Genomic DNA, 19,470 nt, shown 5'->3' on the forward strand with positions numbered 1-19,470 from the left:
GACCCTGCCCACAGAGTCCCTCTTCCAGTCAGCTGTGGAGAAATGCCACAGCTATGTCAGCCATTTCCTTGAAGCCACATGCAAACCAAGAGGACTTGCCCAGTCAGGTCTGCAAATGGCTTTTGTGTGGGACCTGGAGGAAACAGCTCTGCCTTAGGCAAGGGAAGCGCAGGTGAGGGAGGATTGTCCGCAGTGAGCTCAAGGCCAAGAGGGCCAGGGGACTGCTGAGCCACCTCCCCTGGTCTCACTTGGTGTGGCCATCTAGTGTATGTGGGCCATTCCCGGAGCCAAGCAAGGGGTTCAGGACACCCACCCTGTGCATGGAGACCTCTGTCCCAGGCAGACCCTGCAGATGACTACACAGCCGCACACAGCTAAAGCAAGAAGGCATTTGGGACTTGTAATCTGGCCCTGTTGAACAGACAATTGAGGTGGGCTGGTGAGGGTGGGGGACTTCCGTATGGCTGCAGGGGGAGGGGGGAGCTCCACCCCGAAGCACTCTAGAGGCATGAGGTGGCAGGTAGGGAGGCTAATGCTTCCCGTGTACTGGGAGATGGACTGTTGATATGAATGAAGTTAAAAACCCCCTTGACAGGTATAGACAAAGCCACCCACACCACCCACACAATCTCATTGTGTAGCCGGGGCCACTTTTAGTTGTTGCTGTTTCTCTGATTGTTTCATGGGTCTACTTAAACTCTGTATCTTGGGGCCCCCAAGGAGGTGGCTATCATTCCCCTAACAACACAATTCCATCTCCTAGAAATGGCAACCTCTCTGTCCAATTTGCTCAGAGCTCCCTACGATCCACTCTCACCCCCAAAACTTGAATCTTGAACACACTGCAAGTTCCACATCTTACTCAAGGCAGCGGAGGGGTGATGGGTTGGCTGGGTGGTGTGGCCCGGTGGGAAATAGTGGTAAGGAGTGAAATGGCTTGAGAAAAACAACTACCACATGAAGCCTGGAGACTGGCACTCTGGACCCCGGATGGGCCACTTCCATCCTTGCCTTTACCCTGCATACAGAAGGGCACGCTAGGCATCAGAGCTGGAGAGCTGCTACTACAGCTGGGAATACGTCCGGCCTCCTTCTCCTCCACCCAGCACCAGGCATCCAGAATGAGGACCTTCTTTCTCCCCAGTGCTGCTGAGGCAATGCGAGCCTGACTTCTCAGATTTTCTTTATCTCGTCTCTTGGAGGTTACATGGGATGTGATGCCTGCCACCCAATGTGGACAGCGATGGATCCTAAGGAGGGAGGGTCCTGAGACCCACGTGGCCCTTTCCCTTCCCCACAGCAGGGCAATCAGCAACTGAGTGAGTCTGGTGGGGTTGGCCATAGATGCCAGCCCCGCCTCCCCTCCCGGTAGTCCTGAGGCTGTTTGTCTGGGCAGCTGAACACTGCCCAGAGCAGGGTGAGTAGAGCAGTGTCTGAACCAGAAGAATCCGTAGCAGGAATGTGTGATAGTGACCATCTGGGATGCAGGATGCATGTGGGTCAGGAGGGGAGCCTGCAGAGGACCGAGGGGGAGGAAGGAAATGCCACAAACTGTTCCGACTGCCGCCCCCCCCCCCAGCAAAGCACTTCCCTACCCCTTGTCCTAAGCATCCCCTACCGATGTGGCCTCCCCAGCTCGGGCACCACCCCACTCACCCCTGAGTAGGATGCTCTGCCATACTTGTATCACACCTGCCTCTCCTGGCCCTATCCCTGGCCGCCAGGCCTGGCAGGGCCCCGTATCATGGCTGTACCCTCTCCCTGGAGGTGAGTTCTGGGGGGAAAGCCTGGCACTTGTCACCCTAGGGCCTCATGGGTGTCCCACAGTGGTGTGTCCTCACTGAAAGTGGATGGGGGGGGTCCTTTCTCCCTACCCCTCCCCACCCACAGGAAAAGGAAACTCAAACCGTAATGGAAAATCAACACAGTAAAAAGTTATAAATCAGAAGGCTAACCCTAAACTTATCTGAGAGAGAATATTCCTGAATAACGATAATCCGAGTAAAATAAAAAAGTTACACTATTAGTATAAAACCCGGGCAGAGCCTCCAGGGGGCCTGACCTGGCGGTGCCTCATTGCACCCTGCTCGGCTCTCTGGCTGGGCAGCCATGGACGGCAGTGGCCTTGGTGGGGCAGACTCTCCACCCCACACAGGGACAAGTGTCAGTGTGAGGAAGGGCAGGGTCAGAAGCCCACAGTGCCGGGGCTTCCTCCTTGACACCCTGCCCACTCTGGCGTCTTTGGCAAATATGCAGGTGCAGGAATCCAGGAGCCCGAGCCCTGAGTTCTCTGCGTGATGATGCCTCCTCCCTGGGCTTCTACCCTCCAAAAGGTCCAAGGCCAAGGACGTAGGCAGGGGAGGGCAGGCTGGCAGACGGGGCAGGGTGGCCGCCGAAGGGCAGACAGGAGACACAGACTCAGGTCCTCTCCAGGGCACATACAGTGTCCCGGTGGGGCCAGGCGCTGCCAAACGCTCAGGCATCATACTTTTTACCAGTCCGGTGGATGTGCTGGAACAGAGTCATGGAAAAGGCCATTCCCAGGATCTGAAAGACAGGAAGAGGACTTTAAAGGGACATTCTCGTGGCCTGGGGTCTGACCTCAGTTTCACAAGCTTGAGGCTGCTTGAGAGACCTAATGTAAAAGTCTGCTACCCCAGTGTGCTGGGAAACAAGCCAGGAAACAGAGAAAGCATAGTGCAGGACGCCACCCTGGAGACCCAGCCTGGAGCTGCACAAAGGTTGGCGTACTTTAGGCCCTTTGAGTCATATGTGCAGAAGGCCATAGATCCCTGGGCTATGCATATGCTAACATGTCAGAGACCTGGGGAGAAGACAGAGTGCATCGTGGTGAGAGGAGCTGAGGTGGGAGAATGAAGTAGGATGGGGGGGGGAGAGGAGGGTTGGGGGGGCCGGTAGGAGTCATTAAAACTAAGCCAACACTTTCTGTTGGGTTCTAGAACACATGAAGCGATTTCTTGGGACATAAATATGTTGAATAACCATAAATCTCATTATACTCTTCAACCAGAATCCTGAAAGCAGGTGGGGACACAGAGCTGCAGGCAGAGGCACTGGTGGCTTCACGCAAGGTGCCACATGTCATGTTTATAAAGCTGGTGAGCCCGGGACACGGCACACCTTGGGCTCTCATGGAGAGCATGTCGGATGACACTGGCTTCCTCCCGCTAGTCCAGGGCCCCCACTCAGCACTCAGTACCACATTGCTCCCTGCCTGTGACCTCACTCAGAGCTCCGCAGCATGGTGGTGGCTTCGCTGCTGAGCTTGGACACTCTGCACACCTCACATACTAGGCTGTGTAAACACCAGGTTTCTGCTCGCTGCCCAGGTTCTCGTCCCGCCCAGAGGCCCGTGTGCCTGGAGTCTCCTCACCTGCATGATGAGGATGCACATTCCTACTGTGCCCAGCACGTGCTTGTTCTTGTCGAACCACTGCTTGACCATCTCATAGCAGCCCTGGGAAGTGAACCACGGGTTAAGGTCCCGCCACAGTGCTGAGTCCCCAGTGGCCTGGCCCTATCTTTTTGTCCTACCCCTGTTTGTACTCTTAATTCCAGTGCCTGACTACCCCTTAGGCCTCGGGTCCCCCCACACACACCCCTAATATCAGCCTGCAACTGTGTAGCTTCAATCCACCCAACCCTTCTGACTCCCACCTGTGGGGCCAGCACACATGCACATGTGTGCATGTACACACGCACACAGCCATGGCCTCACTCCAGTGTACCCCTCTCCCCATCCCATCACTCCTGCAGCCAGGCACATCCAGTACACAGGCTTCTGGGATCAGTGAGTCCAGCCCGAGGCACTGCTCTTCAGCCTCACCATACTCCACAAGGGGGTGGTGGTGTTGCGCCCACATCCCTGGGAGTTCTCCATGCAGCAGCGGTCAGGAACTGTGTTCTCCCCCAGCACTGGGTACCAGTCTGTGTAATCAGTGACCCCACAACACTGCATCTGTGGGAAGGAAGGGAGGCCGGAGATGCTACTGCTGGCCCCACCCTCGGAGCATTTCCTCTTTCAGGCCAACCCCACCAAAGCAGCCACCCAAGAGCACGCATGAGGAAAAAGAACTTCTTCTTGTCCCTTCTTTGAGCTGCAGCAAGGCCCCCAGGGGTAGTAAGTGACTCCTCTTTCCTAGACCATCAGGGCGGGGACAGGGGCAACGCCACTACCCCTTGGGGCTGGGCATGATGGGCAGGAGAGCCCAGCCCAATACTTACTCACCAGCACCTTAAGCTCCTCCCTCTGTGGTGTGGACCCTCCCTAGCTGACTACCAGTCCACCCACCCGCCATTCCCTCCTAAGGTCTGTGTGGGGTACTCATGGGAGAGGAGAGTCTTGTATTCCTCTCAGTGTCAGAGCCTGCCCCTCTCCTGAGCAAACAGGACCTGGTGGTTCCTGTCATTCGTCACAGAGTGTAACCACTCCCTACAGTTCCTGAGGCCTGTCCACTCCTGCATCTGAGTCGTGTCGCCTCCTGAACTCACCTCTTCAGCCCTCCCCAGGACTAGCCCCGGGACCCTAAGGCTTGCCCCATGCCATGCCATGCAGAGACCCGAGCTGTACCTCAGCCTGGATGATATTCCAGGCGTTCTTGAGCCCCACGTTGTTCTCCGTGTTGTACAGCAGCAGCCCCTCTTTCAGATCCTGCTTGGCATTCTCGTTCACCTAGCAGATCGGGGCAGCACCACAAATCGGCTGGGACCAGGCCACTGGCCTTCCTCCCTGGCCCACACCAGGCCAGCCGGTGACAGGGTGTTTCTAGATGGGGAGGACTAGAGCCACACCCTCAGGGCTCGGGCAGAGCCCTGGGCAGGTTCTGCTAGCCAGTGTCTACGCCCGCCCGCCCGGCCTGCTCCTTCCCCAGCGCAGTGCCCTTTCACACTGCTCCCTCTGCAGGGACAGTTACCTTGTCCATGTAGACAAAGAAGAGGATGAGCAGGATCAGCTCTGCCAGGAGGATGGCCAACAGCACAATGAAGAACTGTAAGACAAGTCCAAACATGGCTTCAGGGCAGCACAATGGCCCGAGGCCGGGCAAGGGATGGGCGGGGACCCCGGCTCTGGGAGGGCTCACCTACTCCTAAGCAAACCCAGATACACCACAAGGCAGAGGGAGAGGGACAGCGAGCGGCAGAGCATTTTAGGGAGCCCCAGGAAGCCATGAAGGGACATGGGGGTCTGACTTACACTGAGGAGCAAACACTTGTTTTCCTTGATGGCCCCAAGGCAGCCCAGGAAGCCTGTCACCATGACAATGGTGCCTATGGCGATGACAAGGTTGGCTGCAGACAGTGAGGGGAAACTGGGGGAGAAGGTGGCAAAGTTGCCTTGGGACACGGACAGCCAGATGCCCACTCCAAGCAGTCCACAGCCACAGAGCTGGAGAGAGAAGAAACCAGTTAGACCAGCATGGCTCTCACATTCATCTCGCAGAACGCCCCAAAAAACCCCACCTCTGACACTGAGATACAAAAAGTGGGTACTATCGCAGATCCAAAGCCTATGACACAGCCACTTTGCCACTGCATGCCTCAGTTTCTCCTCCTGTAAATGGAGGACCTCCATTTACATAAACCTCACAAGTCTCTCTGAAGATCAAGTAAAAGAGACAAAGGAAAAACAGAAAAATACACAAATGTACAACCCAGGTTATGCCACTGGGCAGAGGAGCCCCCCATGGTCAGAAAGGAGGCTGGGGGCAGGGGAATGACTGGACTATGGGAGAGAAGCCAGGGCACTGGCTCTCAGAGCCAACGTCAGTGGGTATTTCCCACTACCCTGAACAGAAGGGCCACTCTTATCTGAAGTCTGAAAAGCAAGTTCATGGCTAAGCGACAGTCCATGCTGTCTTCCAGTGTCGGTGAATCTTCATTGTCATCTTTGTGGGAGCCACCATGGAAACACACCCTGAGTGTGTCTGAGATTATTTCCAAAGAGCCTTAACTGAGGAGGGAAGATGACCCCCATCCGTCCCCCCCCCCCCCCCGCCCGAATGTGGCCTGCACCATCCCTGTCTGAAGTTACTAAGCAGACAGGGAGTACCAGCGCCCTCCCTGACTATAGGGCACAATGTGATCGCTGCCTCCAATCTCCCCCTGCCACGCCTCCACCTTGATAGGTTGTTCCCTCAAACAGGCCAGCCACAATAGAACCCTGCAGTGGCTTTTGTCAGGCATTTTTTTCAAAGCAACATGGTCGACACGCCTCACCATCCACTGACCTAAGCTGACCGTGTGCATGATGGACTCGTAAACTGACCCTCTTCACAAGAACCCCTGGAGCTATGGCTAAAACCAGTATCTCCGCATGGGAACACATCCCTTTTCATTGCTGCAAATCTCCACACCCACACTGCTTTATGCTCTGTTTACCTGACACCCTCTGCTCCCTGAGCTTCGGAGAAGTGTGCTGAGTCTGAGGAGCCAATCCATCAGTCAGCCAGTATGTATCGAGTACCCTAGAGCACAGAGTCCTGAACCAGAAAAGCTTCAGCCGCGTTAGAGACCTGCCTTCCAGGGGCCTCCACTCTGGCTGAATGGGAACAATAACAATGCAGCATCTACCGGTATACAGTGGTGCCAACTAATAACTACAGGCCTTTGGAGGAGACAATCACTGTCCTGGTCAGAGATACCCGTTGGAAGAAGCAGCAGGTGAAGACAGGAATTCTCCGTGCATACTGAAAGCGTACGCAGTAAGGGCTGGAGAGTCACAGGTGTAAACTTCCCACACAGACTCTGCATGCCCCGGCCTGTGACCTGACCTTCCAAACCGCAGGAGTGTACCACATGCCTTCCCATGGCCTCATGCGGTGGCTATTCCCAGCTGTCAACTTGACTATGCCAAGAAGTAAAACTCAAGAGGCTGGTACCCCTGTGGGGGTCCTCTTGACTGAATTATTTGAAGCGTGAAGACTCACTCTCAATCCAGATCTGTTGAGGTCGGAAGATCCGCCTTAAAATCGGGGCCACACCTTCTGCTGGCAGCCTATTCACCTATATGAAGGGAAGACCGAAGCACCTGGCCTCGCCTGCTTGCCCTCCATACTGCTGGCCAGTCCACTCCTTTACTGATACTCAAGCCTGCTTCTTCCGGATTCTGGTGCACACTAAAGACACCCAGCCTCATGGACTGAACAACTACCGGATTCTTGGACTTTGCATGGGAGAGAGAGTCATTGTTGGAATAGTTGGATCATGGCCTATAAACCACTCTAATAAATCCCGTGTGTGTGTGTGTGTGTGTGTGTGTGTGTGTGTGTGTGTTCTATAAATTCTGTTTCTCTAGAGAACCCTGACTAATAAAACTAATAAACACAGAGCATTGTTTGTTGAAAGGCATTTCAGCAACAGCTACTGCGTGCTGGGACGATGCTGATGGTCTGGCTCTCTGAAGTGAGGAAAGGACACACACAGACAAGGCAATCCACGCTTGGGCTCTCAAGGTGAGGGGAAAGGGCATCGGCTTCTAGGAGTTGCATTTCCTTTGTTTATACAGCCCACAGACTCTAACCAGGCACATGGTTATCAAACACTAGGCCAAGGAGAAAGCTGTGAACAGTCCTGCCCAATGCCTGCCTAGATGGAAGGGAGATTCTCATGGGTGTGCATGTACACACACACACACACACACACACACACACACACACACACACACGACCAATGCAAGCACATAAAATAAAAAGGCAGAGTGTGCCATATAAATAAAGATGTAAAAATGTTCAGAAAAAGGCTACATCAAGTTAAAAAGGCCTCAAGTTAGGACCAAGCCTGTCTTCCCAGGAGGGGGAAGCTGCTATGTGGCTGTCACAGAATGACTGCAGTGACATGGGGCAGAACATAAAGAGGCAATGCAGCCAGGGGACAGATAGAACAGGACCTGGAAGGTAGGAAAATGTGGTTGACCTGCCCCAGGGCTGAGTGTGACATGATCCAACAGATGTTTCTGAACAACCATGACAGCTGCTGTTCCCAGAAGAGGCCACTGAGGGCAAGAGCCAGCAAGCACAAGCAGGGACTACTACAATGACTTGGGGAGCGCTGGTGGCCATCGCCAGGTGACGATGAAGGAGCAATGAGACGCAGGCCAATGGGAGACAGGCAGTGTTGAAAGTGAGCTGGGCCTAAGGACTGAAGAGAATTCCGATAAATGGGAAAACAGAAAGGAGGCCCAGACTATACACACACACATGCATGCACACATGTGCACACACATGCTATTACTAAGTCATGGATGATTCAAGGATCTGTAGGTGACCAGAGCTAGGTCACATAATGGCTTTTGCACCAGAGCGACCTCAAGTGAGACCCAGGCCAAGGATCCTAGGATTCTGGTGTTCACGGGCCACAGCCACCCTCAAAGCAGATGAGTGCATGCCGATGCCCAGTGAGACCACTAGGTGGTGCTCCTGTCTGGTTCAGAAGTTTGTTGGGTTGGCCTGCAATGCCCTAAACTTGCATCCAGCCTGTCACCCTGACTTTCTTCAATCAGGGTCAGTTTTCTGTGCTGCCGTCTCAATTTTTCTTTCATTAATCATACCCTGGAAAATTCATGATTTTGAACCAAAGATTTATGGCTCTAGAAATAGGTCCCTGGAATTAGTAACAGAAAACCCTCCAGAGCAGGGTATTTGTTTCAGATGGATGCCAGGGGCTGCAAGATGCCCTCCACCCCCACCCCGCTGCTGCAGGCCTCCTTGTCCCTATGTCCCAAGGGAGCCCTGTCCATCCTACTCATCGGAAGCAGGACTGCTAGGATCACTTCTATTCTTGGGGCGTTCCTATGGTGACCAGGAGTATTTGTAGTGTCCAGGAGCATTTCCCAGGGAAACCCCAGCAGTTCAGAGCATCTTACAGCTAACGGCACTGGGAGACACCTGAGAGACACTGGACAAGGCCCCATTCCCTGGATTCAAGGGCTGCTCCTGTTTCTGCTCCCTAGGAGACCTGACTGCCAAGTTAGCGAGCACTAAGACATCCTGTCTCAGCCCCATCCATACTAGACCCTTCTGTCTAGTCCGCCCTATAGAAAGCTGCCTGGATCTTTCCTCACACGGGCCGGTGTGTCCTGAAGATTCTGTAGCTCTCTGGGGCAAGATTCCCCTTAACTGTGTGGTTCAGAGTGGACACTGCTCTGCTCATTTCTAGCCCAGGCCTAGCCAAGCTTTGGGATGCTGCCTTCTCTCACTAGACAGTGAATCTCAGGTAGGAGAGGTCCTGCTCGCTGGGGACATCAGACATGTCTGGAGACACTTCGGTGGGAGAGGACAGAGGAAATGCTCTTGGCATGTAGAACACAGGGGCCAAGGGACACTGCTGGTCAACCTCCAGTGCTCAGAACAGGCCACCACAAGGAACTATTTAGCCCCTGACACCAAGGAGGCTGGAAAACTGTCTTAAGACCCCTCCCCACCAGGTACCAGTTAACTCCTTAAGAACACTCGCACTAAGGAGAGCTCCTGTTCTCCCCGCTGACACGGGAAAGGACAGGGAAATGGCACATATTCTCCGGGAGGCTTCAAGCTGGGGTAGAAGCAGGCTCAGATCGAGCAGATGGCCGCCGGCAAGAGAGAGGTGGTGACTGAAGACACGGGTTCACTGTGGAGTTAGAGAACCCTGCCTGCCCAGGGTGGGTAGGAGGACATGAAGACAGGAAATCAGCTCTGAAGTCAGAGCAGGGTCATGGCCAGGCGGAGGCAGTCAAAGGGCAGGGAACCACCCCCATCCGCACCCCCATTCAGGAAGCATAAAGCCTTGGTGGCCTAGCCAAAGCTGGGTGCCAGGGAGCTTAGTAAGTGGCATTCGAGAGAATTCCCTTCTAAAACCAGACGGTTGTCTCAGCTGAGATGACCGAGCTGCCATAGAGCCCAAGGCTGAAGAATCTGGGGCGAGGCAGAGTGACTCAGGGGCCCGAGGACACAGCCAACTCAAGCGCCAACCAAGGGAGGTCATCAGCCCCCGGTGTGGTCCAGGCCTGGTTGGAACCTATTTCAAAGCAAGGGCAAGCCAAGGAGGTGCATAAATTCCAAGCTTCCTGTCGCTCCCCCAACCAAGAGCCTTTCATTCACAGCAGCAAAGAGACCTACAGAGGAAGCTGCTAAGTCAAACCCTACCCTGACCCTACACACAGCCCTTCGGGGCTGAGACTTAGGTCTCTTTTCTTCATGGTATATCTCCACTGCCTACAATAGCACCCCATCCCTGCCCATTCACTGGGGCCACTTCTCCAGCGTTATTTTACCTGGACCTGCCTTGTCCCAGTCCCACAGAAGGACAGGCGCAGGCCCCATAGCATAGGGGGCATGAGTCTCAGGCACTCTCATTTCCCAGGAGCTCACCCAGCACACTGGCAGGTAAACTAAGGCCCGGGCAGCATGTGACTGCACCAAAACAGCCCTGCAACCAAATTCCCCACACTGTTAGTAACAACTGGCCTAACATATCCATGCTATAGTTCATATTCAGTGGGGCTCATGTTGATCGGATCAAGCTGATACACATTTCTGCCCCCAGGCAGGACGTTCACACAGGCATCCCATTTCTCCAGGTCCGTGGCTTCTCCAGATTCACCTCACTCTGGGCCTTCTATCCCCATCCAGTCCGGCTCAGGGGCAGACGCCATCCATAGCCCCTCCACCTGTCCAGCCCTTCACAAGGGAAAATATGCATGCTAGCCCCCAATCCAGGCTTGTCACCAAAACCACAGCTCTTCTCAGGGACTAGATTCAGGGTCTTCTATCATTCTCCGACCACAGAGTCCAGAAAATGCTGGAAATACTGAATGTTTCTTCAGCAACTGAATGGGCAGGTGAGTGAGTGTGTGGGAGGGCCCGAGGGGGCCACAGCCCATAACAGGAGCGCATGCACGCACGCAGGCACGCACTCATACAGGCACCCAATCCCACTCAAAAAAGAAGCTCCACACACCCCCTGTCCTCTCCACTCCTGGAAGCCCTAGTGCCGCCCCCTCTGGGACTCCTACTAACCTGGTTGGAGCATGCTCGCCCTCCTCGGCCTAGCACAGCCCTGCACACCACTGGCCTTTTAAACCCCATTGCCTCCTACAACCTGGGAGAGCTGCCCCAGGCATGGGCTCTGGAGTAGACACCAGCAGTGGCCCCTCAGAAGACATCAGGGCACACGGGCTCACAGCTTCCCCAGTGCTTTCTATGAGCTGGGGCCAGACCCAAGGCACAAAGACGTTTAATAAATTAGCAGATTATGGCAAATAAGAGACAATCAAAGTGGGTTTAATTGCACAGCCTGACACATTGGCTCCTTTAGGAGCCTGCCTGGCCCTGGGAGATGCCAACCTGCTAAGAACTTTGCAGTGGGGAACAGAGAGGATCTGCCAGGGTGGAAGATGGGCTGCTACTTTGTATTGCGAACGGCCCTCTTCCCTCCCTCCAAGGGCTCTGCAGCTCATTCATTCTCAAAGCCATAAAGAGAGACAGACGGGCTGGTGGCTGGTGTGGAGGGGAGCTGAGGAGCACGCTTCCAATTCCATACCCAGGAAAACAAAGGACAAAGTCAGAGACTTCTGCCAAAGTCACCCAGCCCTCTGGAGCATGGCTGGCTGTGGTGCCTTGGTAGGGTCAAAGAGGAGGCAGCCAGGCAAGGCCCCTGGATCTGAGTGTTTGCCTGCAGCGCTCATTCCTGTCCCCTCCACATAACTCCAGGGAAGGAGTCTATTAACTTCAGATCCCGCTTCCCTGTGGCTAACACGCATCAGTCCTCATTTCTAAGAAGCTCACCAGGAACAAGTGTGACAGGCCTTTAAATATTTGAACATGTGTACTTAGCGACACTCTCTCCCAAGTCTCCTCCTGGCCTAGGAAAGGGCTTTTACATCTTTCACCTCTGAGTCACCCTCAGATGCTCATCTGTGTCACACAGAAAGTCACCCTAACCAGAGGGACCCAGACAGAGACAGAGATACCTCTCCCCCACCCCTCCCCACCCCCACCCCGCACTCGGAGCTCTAAACTTCTCATGCCCCAGCCTGAGCGCCACTGGTTTGCCTGGTAGGCACCACCACCTCATGTTGAGTGTGTGCAGAATTTCAAGCTGAGCAGAACGGTTTCTTGGGCACTCTTCACTGGATGCTGTTTTCCTCACAAACCTCCGACTTCTTCACAGCTCCGCTTCACAGTCCCCAGCTTATAGCTGACAGGGAGATCACACCCATATTTCTAAGCCTAATTTTCCTCCAAATAAGCACTGCACAAAGCACCTGAAACCCACAACCCAGTTACATTTTGATGATTCCAGCAAGGGCCGGTTCTACACAGACAAACGTGCAGAATGCTGTGCGGGGTGGGGTGGGGGGGAAAAGGCTGCTCTTGAACACGACTCTGGAGGGTAAGTCTCTTCAGACACCATTGTCCCCCCAATCCCTCCACATCCCCTATGAGTACAAAGTGAGTCCGGTTGTGTTTCAGTATCTATGTGTCTTGAGACAGACATGTGGGAATGGGAAGAACCCGTCAAGGGCAATCCCACAAGGCCCAAGGACAGCACCTGTCACGTGCTCTGTGGGTTAAGGGCCTAGGCAGGGGCAAAACCTAGGCACCGCCTCCCACCAGAGGCACTAGGGGCCTCTGTCCTCCTGCCCCTGGGAGGGTTGTGGCTGGCTTTGTCAGAGTATGACTCATCTGATGGGACTTCGGGGTCTGGCTTTGGAACATGGGACCAGCTCCACTCAGCACCTCGCTCTTTCCACGGGGTTGGCGGGACTCAAGAATGACCCGGTGTGAACAGGAGAATCTGCATCCGTCCTGGGCTCCAAAGCCTACTGAAAGGTACAGAAAGAGGCTGGCCTGTAGAGCCAGGGGCAAGGACTACCTGCCACCTACCCTGTGCTGTCCCAACACAGCCCTTAAAAGTAGGCTCATCCCCCCAGGAGGAAAGGGCGCCAGTCCAGGGTGGCTGCCCTGTCCTCAGCTTTTACAGAAGCCAGTGTCCTCCCACCTATCAACACTGGACATTGGATGGGAGGGGGTGACAACACCACCCTTGGTGCTCATGCTCAGAAGACATGAAGCTTGAGGAATGGCCCCCAGAACGACCACAAAATGACATGTGGCTGGGAGACCAAAGAGCCCCAGATGACAGAGCGCCTGGCAGCCCTGTATAGGAAGCGTGATCATTCAACAGTCCATAAACATGGATTCCCACTCTGGCAGAAGCGCCCTTTCGTCCCAGTCAGGCATGCTCTGGGCCAAGAGCTCCGCCTAGCCTGGTGGTCCACAGAGTGCCAACGAGCTGGGACTCAGGCAGGTGTGGGTAGGAGGAATACCAGGGTACACTTGGGACTCCAGGTTCCCAGGCTTTCACCAGCCCAAGTGTCAGCTGGTTCTTGGCGGTAGGGGTCAGGCGGCAGGGGTTCCCCAGGCTGCAAGGTTTAGCTTCAGGCCCTAGACACAGGCACACAATTACTTCTCAGGTTGCCCCTGCATTTTGGAACACACAGGAGATCACGTACTAAGCACACATAGGCCAGGCCCAGGGAAGAGTCCCAAGAGGAATGCTGATAATCCAGCCATGGCCTCCAGGTCTCTGCCTCCTCAAGTACTGGACTAGAATGTTTCTTTGATGGGGGGGGGGGGGGGGACTCTGTGACCACTGGGCATGCCTATTCCCCATGTCCCCTTGGAAACAACATGGTGCCTCAGGCCGCCCCATGGTCATGACCTGCTTCTGGGCTAGCACTCCATGCTGAGGCAGGCTCAGGAAATGCTTTTGCCACAGATGTCCAGAGAAAATGTGAGGGTACAGCTGGAAGCATGATATGCCATCTCCATTCCAAGGCCACTGTCAAGTGGGGGGGGCACTGAGGACCCCGGAGCTTGTCAGCGCTTCCAAGGCCCAGGAAAGGGTACTGAAGTCACCGACATCTCCGCTCTTCCCCCATGCTTGCTTCATGTTATACAATGGGGGCAAAAGGTACCCTGTGACAGTATCGGTGACAGGACAGTGATCGTGGCTGGGTCTGTCTGGGAGGCAGGGTGGTCACCATTTCACCTTGGGAGGAAGCAGAGTCACTAGCAGCCAAATCTCTGGATCAGAGAACAATGGGGTGGTGAGGTATTGGGTGCCCTGGCAAGACACTTGATCCTTCCAGATGTTTCTCTGCTCACAAAGCAAAAGAAGGAAATGCCTCTCAGCTCTGGGGACATTGCAGGGATGAGCAGTCTAGTGCCTGCTACAAGCCCGGTGCTCCTTGGAATATAAATACTGCACAAGGTACCGAGCTATTGCTCCAACTTTTGGAAAATGTGGGGGATGGGAAAAGGTCGAGGGAACCTTGAATTCACATTATATCATGAGGCAGAGCTTAGCCTATCTATTGCACTATAACTCACTCCTCAGAACAGGGGCCAGATCTTCTGCTTTGGGAAGGTCCCCCCCCCCACCTTCAGATGTGGAGAAAAACCACACAGTGACACCACTTTGCCACTAAGGGGCTTCATTCTACTACCTCTGTCTCTCACCACGGGGGAGGCCACGTCATAATGACATGAGGGTGAGTCTTTGGCAACCCAAGTCCAGGAAATGACACTGTAACTACACAGAGAGAAAACAGCAACGGACAATGGCTGACAACCACAGTCAGGTCTGTCCTTAGCTCAAGACCCACGTGCCATCTGCTTTAGCCCTTTAGCACGGCCAGCCTGTGATCTGTCTTCTCAAGGGATCAGAGGCCCACAGCCCAACTGGACTGCCAGTTGCAAAGCTGCACCCGCCCACACCAGAAGGATGGCATTTCTGATGTACTTTGTGGGGGACATGGCCAGTTAAGCCCAGGTCTCTGTCAGAGATGGTCTCATTACTGCCAACCTGAGAGCCCTCTCAACTTGTGCCAAGAACCTTGCTTGATGCTCTTGCAAGACAGAATTGTGGGTCATCTCTGCCTTCTAAGATATATACAGCCTACTCTTGCTGCAAGTTTCTAGCCCAGTGTCACCCAAAATACTTATCCACAGTCATGCAGTCCTCTACTCGTCCTGTGACAACCAAGCACCAGGAGGCCACCAAGCATCAACCCTATCTGAGCACTTGTCTCTGCTACCCCTCCCACTCTTCCCAACTCAAGGTGGGGGGGCAGATGATAGGACAAGGGCACAGAGAGGCCAAATGGCAAAGAAAACTAGGTGGCCAGCATCTAAGTTCTCTACTGGGTTCCTCAAAGGAGCAAGGAGTGTTCCTTGCACATAGCCCTGTTTTAGAAAGGAAGGCGAGTCACGGTGCCTTGTATTAGCAAGACCGTCTTAGTCTCGTGGTTCTGTGGGACAACTCGGCTAAGAAGCCTAACCTAACCTAGTATAATGCAGCACTACAGGTGTGGCACAGAAATTTCCTAGACCTGGCATAGCGTGAAGAAGAGGGAGCTGGTACAATGGTGGGGACGTTACCATGGCAACAAAGTAATGGAGGCATAATACCAAATGATGAAGCCAGCATTTATTGAGTCTTTGTGGCCAGTTAGGAGCACAGAAGCCATCAGAGGTAGCGTCTGTTATCTCCCCAACTTTGTGACTCATGAAAGTAAGAATCTGAGAAGCGGAGTAGCCCGTCTCTACTTGTACATGAGTTGGCAGAGACCTGGGTTTCCAATGCAACTGCCAGGCGCCCAATCTCATCACTGGACCCTAGTGTGCCTCCTATAGGCCTACAGAGAAAAACCTCAAATCTTGTCTTATTCCGCATTTTCAAAAACTCTGCACTTAGTCTAAGTTGGTGGAAATGGAAATAGGTGTGTGTGTGTGTGTGTGTGTGTGTGTTAAGCAGTGTGGAGAGCCAGGACACAGCCCAGAATGGGAAAGCAAGCAGGTTGCTGTGGCAGGGCTCCCAGACCATGCTCCCCACCAGCAGCTGTGACCTAAGTAGTTTTAGGGGCAGAGGAGGGGTGCAGGAAGGTGAGGGCACGCGCCAGAGCCCCAGCCTAGGGAGGGCGTGGACAAGGTAGATGTACTGGGGGGGGGGGCACGTAACACAACCAGATCATCCTACGCTTGGCTGACTGTGTGTCAGAGTCCTAACTGTCCTCTGTGAGACAAGGCAGAAAGGAACAAAACAAACAGGTACATGGTTCCTCTTCACCCTCTCCTGCTTCAGAACGGGAACCAAGAGCAAGGGCCCTGGGCCATTTGTTTCGCAGAGAGCACGTTCACACCCTATCTTGGCAGGTGCGGAGTTGCTATCCTCTTTTATAGATGAGGACACTGGGACTCATTGGCACCCAGCCTTTATCTACATGGTGACCATGGGTGATGGATGGGGTGAACGAGGATGCTGAGATTATCCACAAGGACAGGGAGTTTCAGTGGGAGGCATACAAGCAACTTCCAGAAAGCAAAGCCTGGCCAGTTACCTACCCAGCAGCTCCTCAGCTAGACAGGTCCCGTGCAGGTACCCATGGGTGTACAAACCAAGCCCAACCCTGAGAGCCCCCAAGCCAGCTAGTCCTGAGGACTAGGACCATAATGCAGAACGTACCATCAGCTACAGTCGATTAGTGTGGGTTAGAGAAGCAGCTCTGGCTGTGTTCAGGTTCACAAGCCCTTCACTTGCCAGCTAGAAACTTCTCTAGTGCACATATCTTAAACAGGGAATTAATGTTACGTACCACCCAGAGCTGTCGTCGGAATTAAATTAGATTCATGAAAATAAACTTCCTAGCACGGTGCCTTGTGTACAGCTATAAACGGGAGTCATTACTAGTATTTATGGGCTGCAGTCGGCATCCACCCAGGTGATGGAGGCAGGCAGAGCAGCTGAAGCCAGGAACCAGGGGGTAGGAGGCAGAGAGGTCCTGTCTGCTGGATCCTGTGTTGCTCTGCTCTCGTACCAGGAGGCCTGATGGCTGCCCAACCCGGCCTCCCAGAGCTGCCTTGTCACCCCGGGTAGACCATGTAGCACGCATCACTGAGATGTGCTTTCTTACTGCTGGCTCGGGGTCCCCAGCCGCCCATCTCCAGGAGGCGGCTTGCTTTCCCGATTTGCAGTGTGCTTTCTTTTGGCAAGGAGCTGCTGCCGTCTGTGCTCTGGACCGTAAAACAAGTTTTCATCAATAAATTAAGATAAGCGGAAAGCCAGCTCAAGAGGAGGCGGGCTAGGGCGGGCGGGCAGGCAGATTCGAAGGTATTCTGTGACCCAGAAGGGACTAAAGTGGACCCTGAGCCGGACTAGGGTTTTCCACTGGGGTTTTTCCCTCTTGCAGGGTCCCATGTACCGCGATTTAACCAGACTTCTGGGAGAAGGGGAGGCTGGGGAAGCTACCATGTGTCTCTCCCTTGCTCCATCCTTGGACAGGTGATCCAAGTGTCACAGGGACAGGTAAAGGCGGGTGTTGTGAAGACTCTGAGCCACTATCACGACCCAGTCTCTGTGCTGAACAATTTAAGCCACCCAGGCTCTTGTCAAGTTACTGACACAATAAATGCTCCCAAGATAAAAATGTTCCCGCAGATTCTGGCTTCTACACTGTGAGCCCGGGATCCCCAAAATGCACCTCCCATGTCTCTGCCTCCAGTCCTTGCCCCTTGCTTCTCCCCACCCAAATGCCTTCCTCCTCTCTGTAGCAGAGCCTTCTTCCTCCTCCAATCTTGTCAACTCCCTGTCCCCCAGCACAGCAGTGGATTTTACTATAGCACCACCCACGGGCCTCCTCGTCCCAGGTAAGGGCTGACCTTTCCTGCTGGTGTGCTCTGCCCGTGGATGGTACGCAGGGTGGGCTCCCTGTCTGCTCCAGAAAACTCCGTATACACCACACAACCCCCAGCGCAGGGAGGCTGCCCCTAACAACAGACAAACCTGAATGCAGGAGATAGAGGGAGGGGATGGCCCAGCCAGACGAGCTTGCTGCTCAGCTGTGGGCACCTCCCCATCCGATGCCCTGGTATACAAGCTCTTTCAGCTCCTAATGTCCTAATGCCCCAACTGAGTTGCAGCATATGGCGGGAGAGGGGCCATCTGCCCGTCCACCATCGCATAGGGAGCGGGGCACGTCTCTCATATGTTTATGGTTTAAAAGACAGGTGGGCCTGCAGGTAATGCCAGGAAAGTGCTGAGCTCTGAATACACGCCGGTCATCAACTGTGACCCAGGGTGAGTGAATGGACTCAACTGGGCAGCACCCACTGCCAGCCCAACGGCTGTGATTTCGCGCCTATGAGCTGCATGAGCAAGAACGGAGTGCCATAGTCCATATCACTGGTGGGCAAGTTGAGGCACTAAGGCTAAGTGACCTGGCTACAGGGTCTCCAGGCTAGAAGCTGCCCTTCCTGCAGAGGAATGGCCTCGTTTTTCTCAGGGAAGGGAGTAGTAAAGAAAGGATATAAACTCAGGTGCAAACGGAACCAGGCTGAGCCTGCGGCGTCACCTACTCCAATGCCAGTGGGAGCCAACATCAAGACAAAGATGCCTTAGGTATGGAAATAGAAGTGTAGAGATATGCCTAGCTTCAGACCCCATGGCCAATTTACTGCTCTGTCTCAGGCACCAGCCACACATGCACATGCACATGCATGCGTGCACGCACGCGCGCGCGCGCGCGCACACACACACACACATACACACACACACTGGCAAAGGTTCAAGCCACAGTGACATTAAATCAAGATAGCTAATTATACCCCGACCTGGATATTAATCACATCTATTACTTCTGAGTTCAGGGTGCTTCCTATACTTCACAGAGCCCAGTGGCATGGGAGCCTGGACCAAATAGAGGCAGACGCAGGGACTTCAATCTAAAACCGGGTCCCAGCAGCCTTTCCTTCTCCTTCACCTACACCAAGTAAGGATGATCAGCTCCCACCAGGCCCTGGAGTGGAGAATGGTGTCCAGTGAGAAAGTGTGAGAGCTGGGGTAGGTAGGGTAACCCACACATTAAACTGAGCTGGCAGGAGTAGCTAAGAACACAGTTCAAGGAACCGAACTGAAACTTATTGACAATAGCAAAAAGAAACAATTACCTCGCATTTTTCGTATGAAGTCCAAGGAATAAATTTGCTCAGGGTTTTGCTTATTCAACAGAAAAGGGAGAGTGAGTAGGCAAGTAGCTTGAGAGGGGAGGACAGGGCAGAATGCAGACGTTCACATTTGCAGTTCACAGTTCCCCTGAAGCTCTCTGAAGAGTGTTTGTGGAGATTCAGGCAGACAGAGGACTCAGAGGGCGCTAACACGGGCAATTGAGGGATACATGGTGCTGCCTGCAGGGTACCCACAAACTAACAGGGAGAAACCCTCAAACTAGCAGGGAGACAGGCCACTCCCATCCACTTGGCAGCTTTGCATCTCTGGAAGTAGACTGCTTTTTTAAAATAAGCTTTTTCTTGGAGATAGAACCGTCAAGGTTCCTGGCACCAGCTGCTCTGGGGAGCGAGAATCTGGATTCGTTCCAAGGAAAAAAAGCCAAGCGCTGAGGTGATCTCACAGAGT

The 19,470-nt window shown here is 53.9% G+C and overlaps 1 protein-coding gene across 2 annotated transcripts in view; it reads right to left on the reverse strand.

The window, feature by feature from the left end:
* Positions 1–1,916: 1,916 nt before the first annotated feature.
* The window catches only part of Tspan9 (tetraspanin 9), a 91,299-nt gene continuing 73,745 nt past the window's right edge, over positions 1,917–19,470 (reverse strand). For both annotated transcript variants that reach the window (XM_051173304.1, XM_051173303.1), the window contains 6 exons: positions 5,216–5,407; positions 4,935–5,009; positions 4,592–4,693; positions 3,848–3,979; positions 3,395–3,478; positions 1,917–2,547 (listed from right to left, as the gene is read on the reverse strand). In XM_051173304.1, coding sequence (XP_051029261.1) covers positions 2,476–2,547; positions 3,395–3,478; positions 3,848–3,979; positions 4,592–4,693; positions 4,935–5,009; positions 5,216–5,407 — 657 coding nt within the window. In that variant the 3' untranslated portion in view covers positions 1,917–2,475. The remainder of the gene's footprint in view (positions 2,548–3,394; positions 3,479–3,847; positions 3,980–4,591; positions 4,694–4,934; positions 5,010–5,215; positions 5,408–19,470) is intronic.

Source organism: Phodopus roborovskii, unplaced genomic scaffold (genome assembly GCF_943737965.1).
Source record: "Phodopus roborovskii unplaced genomic scaffold, PHOROB, whole genome shotgun sequence".
NCBI lineage: Eukaryota > Metazoa > Chordata > Mammalia > Rodentia > Cricetidae > Phodopus > Phodopus roborovskii.